Here is a 12,682-nt window from a genome sequence, read left to right on the forward strand (position 1 = left end):
TGTTATAGAGCTGGTTGTTATAGAGCTGGTTGTTATAGAGCTGGTTGTTATAGAGCTGGTTGGACCTGCTGTGGTCACTGTGATGTTCTGTGTCAGTCACAGAACAAGAGTCTGCGCAGCATCCTGCCACACGACGTTCACCTGATTAAACACAGCAGAGACGTTACGTTCACTGGTGGAGCTGTGTAAACCAGCTGCAGTGTTAAAATCATCGGTCTTTGCTCTGACACTGAGCCCTGTGGAGTGCTTCTTTACTTTTGACTCTTTATGTTGCTTTTGTTAGGTTTATTAGGAGCTGCGTGTTAATTAACTCCACAGAAATGCCACTCTGAAATGTTATTGTCAAAACAGAAACAGTTCCGATGTCTGAATGTGTTGTTATTTTTTAGAGTCTGCATACAGCACAGATTAATCTGATTGTAGAGAGGTTTGGGGTACACGTTGAACTGCCATGTGAGATCGCTTTTAATTAAAGCTCTCTAATGTTAAGAAGATAAACTCACTAAATTTCCACAAGGCTTTCTCATAAAACATTTCTATGTAATGGCTGCAAAGACCAGTCCTGGATTGTGTTCAAAACCTGACAGATCATCTCAGTTCAGCGATTCTCTGTGGTTACCTAATAAATGTGAAGCTGCTGTCATCGCCAGTCTTTCCTCTGTAATAAACCAGTTTGTTTGTTAATCCCGCAGCCAGTTAGTCTCACCGACCAGCTATTATCACCTCGTCACAAGAATGAGCTGCAGAACCGCCTTACCTTTTTCTCATGTCGACCGTTTGGGCTCTGTTACTACTTCGCTTTGCGACATAAAGGTGCATCGGGGGTGGGTTGGCTTGAACCCTTCTCGCCGCCTTGATCCATTCAGAAATCACACAGAGGCGGCTATAAGGTGCCAAACACCCGGCTGGAAGTGTCTTGTAAAAGAGCCAGTAGTTAAATACCCTTGAGATGGACGTTAGAACCAGATATGAACAGGACCAGAGTGTCCCTTGGCCAATTTAAAGCCCTCTTTCTGCAGTGAATACACACATCAGTCAGTTTGTCCTCCATTACTCTATGTTTGCATGTTTGTCACAAAGAGATTATAAAACGGGGAGGGACAGAAAAAGACTGTAACTCAGACAGTGTCTTTTACCTCTTCCATTCATTCCCCCGGCAGCAGCATCTGGGGTGTACCCCTCCAGCCTTTTAATTAGAATGAGTCACTGAGAAGATCTCCCCTGGGTCCTTTGTTTGAGACCTTTTCATCTGCCTAATAACATGGCAGCAAGGCTGGAGAGACAGCAGCTGAACACGAGGGCACTGATACATCTGACAGATACCAGCTCGGTGATGTTCAGCCATTAGACAATAACATGCGCACAGCAGAAAACACATGATTCTTTTATTTTTATTATTTTATGTCCATGTATGCATGAGCGACAGAAAGAGGAAATTATCTTTCTAGACATTGCAGCACTTTGCAACACTAAACACCGAACATGTTTCTTGCTGTCGACTCCCTCTAGTGGTGGGAAGTGGAAACGATAGTTCTGTCATTTTTTTTTTTTTACTTGTTTAAGGCAAAGAGCCAAATGATACACACGTGGTCCTTACTGGGCCTAAATTTATTATAATGTTAATAAAAAACATCAAATTCAGCATCATAAAAATGTGTGTGTTCAATATGGCACAGTATTGCAGGATAAATTATTTTTTATGATAATCCACATATACAGACACCAAATTATTGATTTCTAGTTGTACTTTTTAAATAAAATGGCACCTTTCTTACCCTAACAACCATAAAGACTTGCTTTTTGTCCGTTTTCGTCTTGATTTTTCTAAATAAATGTAAAACTTTTGTTGTTATTTATCGAAGTACTTCATATAAAACCACCATTTGGTCTTTTATGGACATAAATTGTCTCATTTTACTGAATAAATGAGCCTTCATGATTAATTTTTGACTTTATAAAACAGCCGACAGCAACAACAAAAAAAATGACCTGTGTCGTTTTGTTTTCTCAAAGCTGTGTCACCTACGTGCAGTCACGTCCAGTTTTTGTTTAACGTTTGAACACAGCAGCTCAGCGAGCAGCAGGCCTCAGGTGGATGCAGGTCGCCTCGCTGTCATTTTTGTTTGCCTGAGCTCGGCCTTGGGACAAATCCAACCTTTTTGAAACGTGATCAGGAGAAGCTCGCTGTGCTGCTGCTGCTGGTTTGAGTTACATGAAGATGACAGATGATACTGGGGCTGAGGGGGGAGGAACTAGTAGGGGAGGCTAGGTGTGGAAGCATAGAGAGAGGGAGGTGATGGACGGGGAAGGTGAGGCTGATGATGAAGAGGAGGAGGAAGAGGAGAGGTAGCTCACGGAGGGATGGTCAGGAGGGAGTGCATGTGTCAGTGCCTGTGTGTCTGCTACAGCCGCTTTCTCTTCTTCAGCATGTCATGTAGGTAACAACTCAACTGCTGCGTGTTCGTCTGAAGCTAAGCTAATGCATGGCTGTCATTATGACAAGATTTTGTGTGTGTGTTTAAAGTTATTTATGCAAATAATCTGGCATAAAACAGCCTGAAGGGGAAAATCTGAAACTGTTCTCCAGAAACCTGAAGCGATCTAATGAAAAACAGAGCAAGTGTTGCACATGAGTGGAAGCTTTACAGCTTCTTAAAGAAATATTGCTCTAATTATGCCCCTAATGCATAAAAAATATAGCTGATGTGACAGAACTAACAGGCTTGTTTGGTTTGACTGATAGCTAAAATTAAAATGCATGCTCAGTCTAACGGCAGGTCCCTCCTGTTTCACACATTGTGAAAATCTCTTTTAACTCCTGCAACATTTGCATTAAAGAATCCTGCATGACGTTGTGTCCATTAAAGTCTTTGACGCGACTTTTAGATGAACTTTTCTGGACCAAACCTTTGAGTTTTTGTTGCTTAAAGACAACGTTTGTGCTTTTTTGACTCAGTGACTAACATAAACTAGAGAAATTGCATTTCCTGTGAAAATGTAGTGTAAATTCCAGAAGAACTATCTGAAAAACAGCTGAAATTAGCTAAAAAATGCTGAAATGTAGCAAAAATGAAGAATATGCCTAAGTTAGCAGAAAAATGCAATGGAAATGAGCACAAAACTTAGGAAATTAAAAAATGCTGTAATTAACAAACAATAGCTGAAAAGACAGAAAGAAGCTTAAACTAGCAGAAAATAGCTGAAAGGAGCAGAAAGAAGTTAATTACGGTAGGGTGAAAATAGCAGAATGAATTTCTCTGAAAACTGCTGAAATTAGCTAAAAAAAATGCTAAAAAGGTAGCTGAAAATGTAGAACGAGCTTAAATTAGCATAAGAAAGCAGAAAGAACATGTTTGCCCACTTAGTCTGAAAGAAGCAGAAATGAGCACAAAAAAGTGGAAATTATCTGGAAAAATAAAACTGAAATTAGCAACACGAAAACACAGGTGAAAAGTAGCTTAAAACGCAGAAAAAATCTGAAGGAAGAAGAAGGAACAAGAAGGAAGAGGAGAGAGCATATTTTTGCTGAATTACTCTGAAAAAAGTTGAAATGAGTGCAAAAAATGTGGAATTATCTGAAAAAGGTATAATTAGCATAAAAACAGCTGAATAATAGCTGAAACTTGCATAAATAATCTGAAATAACAACCTGAAATCAGCAGAAATATTCTAAAAGGAGCACAAAACAGCTGAAATTAGCTGAAAGTAGCTGAAAAAACATTTAAAATTGCACAAGGAAGCTGAAAGAAGCTGAAGCAGAAGAAAATGTGAAAGGAGCAGTAAAAGGTTGTAAACAGATGTAAAATGAGCTCAATTAATTTTCTATGAGAAAAAAAATGGCAGAAAAGGCTAAATATTTCAAAAAGCTAAAGTTGCACCAATACCAGAAGTCATAGCAGGATTGTCCTGAAAAAGCTGAACGTTTTGGTTTATGATTTGTTGAAATCGTTTGAAAACTGCAGGAGGAGAAAGATGCTGAAAAATGTACTGAAGAAAAATGAATCGCAGTAGAGTGAATGCTTCATAAGCATCCACACAACAACACTTTGTCAGCTATTAGCAAATAAAGAAACTAGTCTGTAAGAGTCATGCTTCAGGCTCCATGTGTGCCACAGAATGGATGTTAGAATTCTCCTGCTGACATAAACGTCTACATGGTCACATGCTCGTGTTCCTCCAACTTCAAACCTATTTTTCCTGAGCTCTGATCAGCTGCTTCTGGTTAAAGCTCAGAGGAGATCAGGATTTTTCAGCCGTGACTCCGAAACTTTACTCTCCGATGTCACACAGGCGTCATCACTTCCTGTTTTTAAATCTCTTTTTTAAAAACACATTTATTCTCATTGACATTTAACCCAGTTGATTTAGTCTAAGTAAAATCAATTTACTTTATTGTTATTTTTAACCTCTGCCTTTGTCTAATTCTATTGTTGTCATTGTGAAGCACTTTGGTTACAACTTATTGTTTTAAAATGTGCTTTAAAAATAAATCGAATTGACGGTGAAAGAAGACGATCCTTAAAGTGATATTTCAAAACTTTTGAAGTGGAGTTTTGATGGCAGCGGTCCATTTTGGTCTTGCTCAGACTAGTCGTTAGCTCATCAGTGGCCAGAATTAAACTTTGTTCCTCCAAGTTGAGCTCATCCAAAGAGTTTTCTACAGCAGGTTTTATGGTAACTATTCATAACCTTTCCACAGGACCCCACTTCAAAGTGCCACTTTAAATGGTCACGTTTGTTACATTGTGAAGTTTTAAACTTTAATATCAGTCTCGGATCAGTTCACGCACCTGACAGGAGGCACGAGTCGCGCTCTTTGTCACCCTGTGTTATTTTTGGATCTCTGTTACTTGATTAACAGCAGCCATTAGCGCCGCTCGCCTGACATGTGGGCAGTGGAGAGCAGCATCAGCGCGAGTACCGACTCTGAAAACAGCCTGCGTGTGGAGCGGTGAAACTATTTGTTTCATTAGACACAACAGGATGTGGTCTGAGCGAGTCGGCCTGAGTGAAGGACAGAATCTTTGTGGGTTGTTTTCCAACTCTATTAGACTCTGCAAAAGTTCGGCAACACAAAATAGTCCCTGAAAAGACTGTAGGTCCCCAAAGAGTTGTAGAGGTGGTTATAAAACTTGACTGCTTCCTCTGGTTTGGATGTGCCATATTTCTCGGACTATAAGGTTCAATTAAAAATCCTTTAATTTGCTCAGAAATCCACAGTGAGCTTTATAATCAGGTGAGCCTTATGTATTAATTCTGGTTGTGCTTACTGACCTCCAACCAAATTTATGTGGTTATTGTGAATGAGATGAATAAAGTTTGACTTATATGACCTTTTTGTTGCGCTTAATGCGCATTACAGTCCGAAAAATACGGTAATCTCCCAGTTCAAGTCGTCTCTCCATCATCTCATCATGTCATGAGTTAATCACACGTCCTATCAGCGTCTTGGTCTGCAGGTCTCACTAACACCAGTAAACAGATTACACTGCAGGCATAAGGAGGAGGAGGAGACAACATTTACTGCTTCATTTCACATCCTCCTCTGTTATTTATGTATAAAGATAAACCAGTGAAATAAAGAAAAAGATTTGATTATGTCAGTTTTGGGTGGAAATGATGAAAAATCTCTCTCGTGTGAACTTTTACCCCCCAGGAGCAGATGTTACCGTATGGCTACAATCTTTTCCTCTGTTCTCTCTGTGTCCAGATTGAGTCTCTGAATATTTACTCATGTATTTCTCTGTTTGGGCTCAGTTTGACTCGTGTGTGTTTCTTCCTCTTCTGCTTCTGTAGGTCCAGCTCTCCAGCGTCCAGTCCAGAACGGCCCGACTTCAGATGAGATGGAAGCTCAGAGAGCGAGGTGAAACAGCTTTTCTCTTTAAATGTGTAACAGCTGCCAGAGCTGCTGAGCATCCTAAAGGCTGACATGTTAAAGATTAGAGTGGACTGAGCTTTTTAGGCTCCCTTCATATCCATGAAGACTATTTAATGATGATTCGTCCTATGAGATAATAAGTGACAATTTGGCTGAAACTGATCGAAACTCCTTCAAACAGCACGCCTTTCCCACTGGATTTTAATAATAACTAGAGAAAGTGCATTTCCTGTGGAGATGCAGTGTGACTGCTTTTTGCTGAAGAACTTGCTGGAAAAACAGCTGAAATGAGCTCCAAACTTGCTGAAATGTAAGAACAAGCCTATGTTAGCAGAAGAAAGCTGAAAAAACGCATATTAGATGAACTAGGTTTAAATAAGCAGAAATGAGTAGAAAAATTAGGAAAGTATCTTTAAAAAAGCTGAAATTAGCAACAACAACAAAAAAAGCTTGAAAGTAGCTGAAAAGACAGAAAGAAGCTTAAACTACCAGAAGGAAGTGGAAGGAGCTGAAATGAGCTAAAAAATGTGAAATTAGCTGATAAAGCTAAATTTAGCACAAAACAGCTAAAAAATAGCTGAAATAGCAGAAAAAGTTAAAAGCAGCAAAAAGAAGTTCATTAGGCTGAACGTAGCAGACATGAGCACAAAAAAAGTAGAAATTATCTGAAAAATGCTGAAATAAGCAAAAAAAAAACTGCTGAAAAGTAGCTAAAACGGCAGAAAGAAGCTGAAATTACAAGAAGGAAGTGGACAGAAGACATTTTTGATGAATTAGAATGAAAAAAGTTGAAGTGTGTGCAAAAATGTGGAATTAGCTGAAAATTTTTAAATTAGCATAAAACAGCAATATAGTAGCTGAAATAGTAGAAAAAGCTGAAACTTGCAGAAATAAGCTGCAAGGAGCATAACAAGCTGAAATTAGCAGAAAGAAGTTAGAAGAAGCACAAAAATGTTGCAGGTAGCTGAAAGAATATGAAAGGAGCACAAAACAGCTGAAAGTAGCTGAAAAATGTTTAAATTTGCATAATGCAACTGAAAGAAGCTCAAACAGAACAAAATGTGAAAGGAGCAGTAAAAGGTTGTAAACAGATCTAAACATTTGAAGGATGTAAAATGAGCTCAATTCATTTTCTATGAGAAAAATGTGGTAGAAAATGCTAAATATTTCAAAAAGCTAAAGTTGCACCAATACCAAAAGTCACAACACCCTCCTCCGTAACGAGCTGAATACTTTGATTTATGATTTGTTGAAGTAGCTTAAAAACTGCAGGACAAGAATCACCCCGAAAAATCTACAGAAGAAAAATGGATCATAACAGTGTGAATGTTACACAATAACACAAACATCAACAGTTTTAGTACCAATTACAATAAAGGACATTTTCAGGCGATAGTTAGTGTTTTTATAACTATACTAAAATGGAGTGAACATTTTTTTAAAGTGGGGACAACATGAAGAGGAAATTTTGAACATAATTTTCTCTGTTTGAGCATTTTGTCGCCTGTGACAGAAAGATAAAAGGCAACGTTTATGTTTTTGCTTGTGTCTGTGCGTGTGTTTGTCTGTTAGCAAAAAATCTCATGAACCACCAGATAGATTTTAATGAAACTTCTGGAAAATAATCACTGAATGTGCAGCTAAACCTGATAAACTTTTGTAATTTATCTAAGATGGCTGTCAGAGTTAATCAACCTTGACACACACATAAATGGCTCCAACTCCATCAGTTTGACAGTTATTGAGCTGTAGTTTGATGTGGTAGTAGCTGAGAGTCATCCCAATCACATACTTTGTGTGAGGCTCTGCAAATATTATTTTCAAGATGTAACCAAAATGGCTCAAACTTCATCGAAGTATAATCTTAGCTTAACACCCTGGTATGCAAGGCCGCAGGCGATATGCATTCCTAAAGTGAACACTTTGACTTTTAGTCTTTTAATGCAAATTTAATTGTCTTTTAAATTCACACCCAGGCTTAATAAAGTTTAATTAAAATGGCAGTCGTAGAAATGATACATTATGACGCGTGAGAACCTTTTTGTGCAGCTGTTCTCGTTTCGTTTCATCCGCTGTCTTATTAAGAAAAAGGGTACAAATTTTGTTTTATTTCTTGAAAAACTTAAAGACGGAATAAAAGTCTAAAAAAAGCAGTCTTTACCAACATAAACAGGATATTTGGAAATAACATGATGTTGTTTTACATATAATCCAGGCAAATTGGATTAGTGCATTTCTTTAAATGTGATTATTTGATCCTGAATAAAAATAAAAGTTTTGCAGCCCTTTGCATAATAGAGGAAGACTTAATAAGAGCAGTAACAGTAAACCAGTTAGTGCTAATTAATTAGACATTACTTCTGGATTTTAAAGCCAAGACCAGGATCTTAAAAACAATGATTGCAGCTGATTATTCTCTAAATGTAATCTGTGTTAATCTTCACCAACAGCGTTGTTTGATGAGACTGGATTGTAGTTTACAGTAAATGTTCAGCAGGCAGAACTTCAATGAGTGGCATCGCTACAGAAATACATCAAAGCTCGGCCGTGCAGTCGGTGTGATGGGGAGAAAAGAGTCCTCAGTTATATTTAGAGCTCTGCAGCAGTGAAGTGACGTTTACTGCCTTCTTCTGAAGTGTTTGCTGGTGACGGGTCTGTGCTGCGTTCAGGAGCTCAGGACGTTTCTCTGAATCATTTCCAGTGGGTGAACTTTTTAACAACCTCTTTTCAAACGGGAACAGAGGCTCGCTGTGATTCCAGTCCAACATGTCTGATCACTTGTTCCAAAGAAGAAGAAGCCCTCTGCTGCCTCCTTAACACCAGAGTGGTGTGGTATATGTTGTCCAGTGCAGCGAGGAGTGTCCAGGTCTCTATGATGGAGAAACCAAACAGCTTCTTCACAGATGCATGGCTCAACACAGCAGAGCCAGCTCTTCAGGACAAGACTCAACACCTGCACCTCAAGGATAAGGGACACTCTGCTGAGGAGCGCCATTGAACTCTGTCACGGAACAAAAAGGCGAACTCTGGCCCGCCTAAAAACCTAGGTCTCGGTCTGGTTCGAGTTCAGTGTGAATGCAACCAGACCGGGCACCGCTCCACAAGCAGGAGGTGGAGTACAGCGCAGGGCAAACAAACACGCATTTCTCTTACCTCATGTGGAGCCGTCAGCTGCCTTGTGTGAAAAACAACATTCTCCGTGGTCTTCTGCCTCATCTTCTGCTCATGCTGAGTCCATTGTTGAAAAATGACAAAATATAACTCCTAAAACCGCTAAAACTTGACGCCACTCCGTTTTTGTTTTTATTTCCAGAAGAAGAAGAAGAAGTGTCTTGTTCAGAGGTTTTTGTATCGTTTCTTTCTGTAGTTCTTGTTGCAGCGCCACCACTGGCGAGGGGGGGGGGGGGGACAGGTTGGCTCGACTGCACAGTGCAGTGTGAATGCAAACGCACCAGCTCAAATGTAAACACAATGAATATCGGTCCCCTATCGAACCGAGTCCACCGGACTATCAGGTGTGAAAACAACCTTATAATGCAGCCTTAGGCCTGATACCCAGTCATTTTCACACCTACCAGGAATTTCATCCATGTGACCAGAGTGTCTCCTCTGTACGTCAGACTAACAAAGACTCTAACGAACCCCTATTGTGAGGATTGACAGGACAATCTGCATATGTATTTAGCTTTAACGTTTGTTGCTGTTTTCCAACCTGGACCTTTAGGCAAATCTGAATGTCAACCACTAAGGTTTATATAAATATATATAATGACTATTGGGCTGTATTATACATGAACGCCTCTGCTCAATGTCTTCACGTGTATCATGGCGCTTTGCGGTTTATTACAAATTATGGAGCCCTGACTCATCACTGTCTCTTGTACAATAAGGTAAAATGGCCATTTCTGCATGTATGTCAGCTTGGCCACTGCTATGTTTTGATTTACAAGGTTATTCTTAAGTTGACAGCACCTTATCTTTCATCTTTGTTAACTTTAAACAACACGACCTACAGCCTCCGGTCTCAAGACTTTTTAAATTTTAGTGTTCCTCATGTCAGAACAGAAAGGGAGAAGAAAGCCTTCAGCTTTTCTGCTCCGACCTCATGGAACAGTTTGCAATCAAAGCTTAAACTTGGAACACTAGTACTTCTGAAAGTATTTAATACCATGATAGATTCCATTATTTTCAAGTTTGCAGAAGTACATTTGTTTTAATGGAGTCATTTGTTTTATTGTAAGTCTATGTTTCTTGTGATTATGTGTTGAAACGGAGTGTGTGTGTTTTCCTCTCTCTTTATGCTGCCAGTCTTGGCCAGGTCTCTCTTGTAAAATAAACCTTTTGATCTGAATGGGACAAACCTGGTAAAATAAAGGTTATTATTGTTATGATGGGAGTTATGGATCAGTCTGATTCCTTGCAGGCTGTGATCACCTCAGGGAGGCTGCTGTCTCAGCATTTCGCCTCTCCAACTCACAGCTGGAAGACTGTCCTTCCTCCACCAGCTTTCTCCGTCCTCGCTCTCAACACAAATGCTTCCTGCATCACTGAGAGGCCGGGGAGGAACGATGGGAAAAGTTTGATTAGAGCTAGAAGGAGGGCTGGATGGGGGGTTAGTGGAGAAGATTGGAGATGAAGTGGAGAGTGATGTGGTGTTTTCTTTATGCTGATGATAAAAAATGGAAGCTGTGCATCAACAAACCACCCAAATCTAAAATAGTTAAGTCAGGTCTTCTGGACCTGGACCCCTAGACCTCTTTTGGATGAAAGACAAAACATTTATACATTTTTTTTATTTTTTAACCCGTCCAGAGAACCTGACTTAACTTTTTTTTTAATCTCCTACCTGGATTAATGAGCACGCATCTGGAAACCACCTGAAGATCTCTTTATATGCACCAAAGTTTTAAACGATACATATATTTTAGATTTAAAAACTGCATAGATCATTTAAATCCTGCAAACAGTATTTACTTTCCTAATTTTATACAAGCTGTTTTAGATTAAAAGGAAAATAATGTATTTTATGAGAGTTATTAATGTTTTAAATAGGATCTAATGTTAAAGATAGTTGTGTTTTAGTTGTTGGGGTTGAATCAACATTCTCAAAGACAAACTTATCACCTACAGATACGTGTTTAAATAAAAAAATGAAGTCTATATTAGTTATGGGTTATAATGTTGTGTGATTTGGATGTGAGGATTGTTAGATTTTATTATATGAATTGTGTAATTTATACGTTGTATAAATGTATACTTTTTGTTTTTTATGGATGGATGCAAATAAACTTTGGCTTCGTCTTATTCCCTTTTAACTTCGGTTATGAATGATAAAGTGATTACTGATTTTTATTTTTATGTTAAAAATCTAAATACACTTAATATATGAATATGTTTATTTTATAATATACACAGATTTGAAATTTGTGGACTTAATTTTTAAATAGTTTGTTTTTTTACGTTTACAGGATTTTAGTCTATACTTTTTCAACTGTCTCAAACTTGATTTTTTATTTTTATCATTATTATTATTCATGTCTGAACTGTTTCTGTTGGTGATTCAATGAAGGATATAAAGTTCAGGATTGCTACCTGAGCAGCTGTGTCCTTCCTGCTTCTTTCAGACAAGTGATGGAGCAGCAGCAGCAGCAGCAGCAGCAGCAGCAGCAGCAGATGCAGGCTCAAATGGAGCGGGAGCGACGGTCTTCCAACTCAGGTAGAGACACTCAGAGGTCTCCATGATGTGTTTCACACATATAGTAGTCCCTCGTTTATTGTGGGGGTTACGTTCCAGACCCCCGCGCAATAAGAGAAAATCTGCGTAGTAGCCACGTTACATTTATTTTAGTATTTATATATATTTTAAGGCTTTATAAACTCTTCCCACACTTGCAATGTTCTAAACTCTTAAACCTACATCATTTTAACAACATACTTATATGTAGCTACTAAATTTTACTTACACGTGCGTCCCCGCTCCGAGGTCCACGTGGGCTGGCTAGGAGCTCTTGAATTCACCACTTATTCTGGAGGTCCGGTTCTGGTCTGGTTCAGTGCAGCTTTTAGCCTGGTATCCACAGGTCTGGTTCTTGTTGTAGCCTGTTGTGTCCGGTTCTAGTGGGACCTCTATTTTTGTGTCTCCACTTTGCCTATAGTTCCCGTTTAGTGGGCGGATTGTTCACCTCTAGTGGGCGGATTATTAATATCAACGCACCTTACCAGCTGGTGGCGGTAGTGCTACATTAAGCTCTTTTCTAAGCACCACTAACATGTATTAGAAGAAGAGCTAGAAAACAACACACAACCAAAATGGATGACCTCCGTGAACTTGAAGCAGAACCAGCCGCACAGCCCATCCTGGTCTCTGTCCCACAAGATGGAGAGCAGGGCCGAGGTGTCAGAGATGCTCTGATGGAGTCCCTCATGAGCTGTAACTTATCCTAATTCCACCCCTTAATCTTTTTTACCTCCCCAGCCTTCCTTACATACAAGTGAACGTTAAAGTGTTGATTTGAAAATAAACATGGATTAATAATTATTCTTGTTTTTTTAATGTACAGACATGCCTTATTACCAGGTTCGTGTAAAAATGGCAAAACAAACACTGCTGCTGTGCTTCTATCACATATGCTGCGTTTTTTAGTGGCTGTAGTTTTAGAAAAACTGTATACTCCTTAATTTTTGTTTTTAACAAAGAACCAAAACCTACAACAAGAACTTTATATTTGTTTATGCATATATACATTAATCTATTTTAATATTTATATATATATATATATATATATATATATATATATATATATA

General features: G+C 38.8%; 1 protein-coding gene across 1 annotated transcript in view; it reads left to right on the plus strand.

The window, feature by feature from the left end:
* The window catches only part of evlb (Enah/Vasp-like b), a gene marked incomplete in the record, with an annotated part of 67,529 nt that overhangs the window by 43,903 nt on the left and 10,944 nt on the right, over positions 1 to 12,682 (plus strand). Inside the window, 2 exon segments of the mRNA XM_037685338.1 lie at positions 5,797 to 5,863; positions 11,503 to 11,594. Of these exon segments, the coding sequence (XP_037541266.1) occupies positions 5,797 to 5,863; positions 11,503 to 11,594 (159 nt within the window).

Source organism: Nematolebias whitei, chromosome 12 (assembly GCF_014905685.2).
Source record: "Nematolebias whitei isolate Nwh7 chromosome 12, NemWhi1, whole genome shotgun sequence".
Taxonomy (NCBI): domain Eukaryota; kingdom Metazoa; phylum Chordata; class Actinopteri; order Cyprinodontiformes; family Rivulidae; genus Nematolebias; species Nematolebias whitei.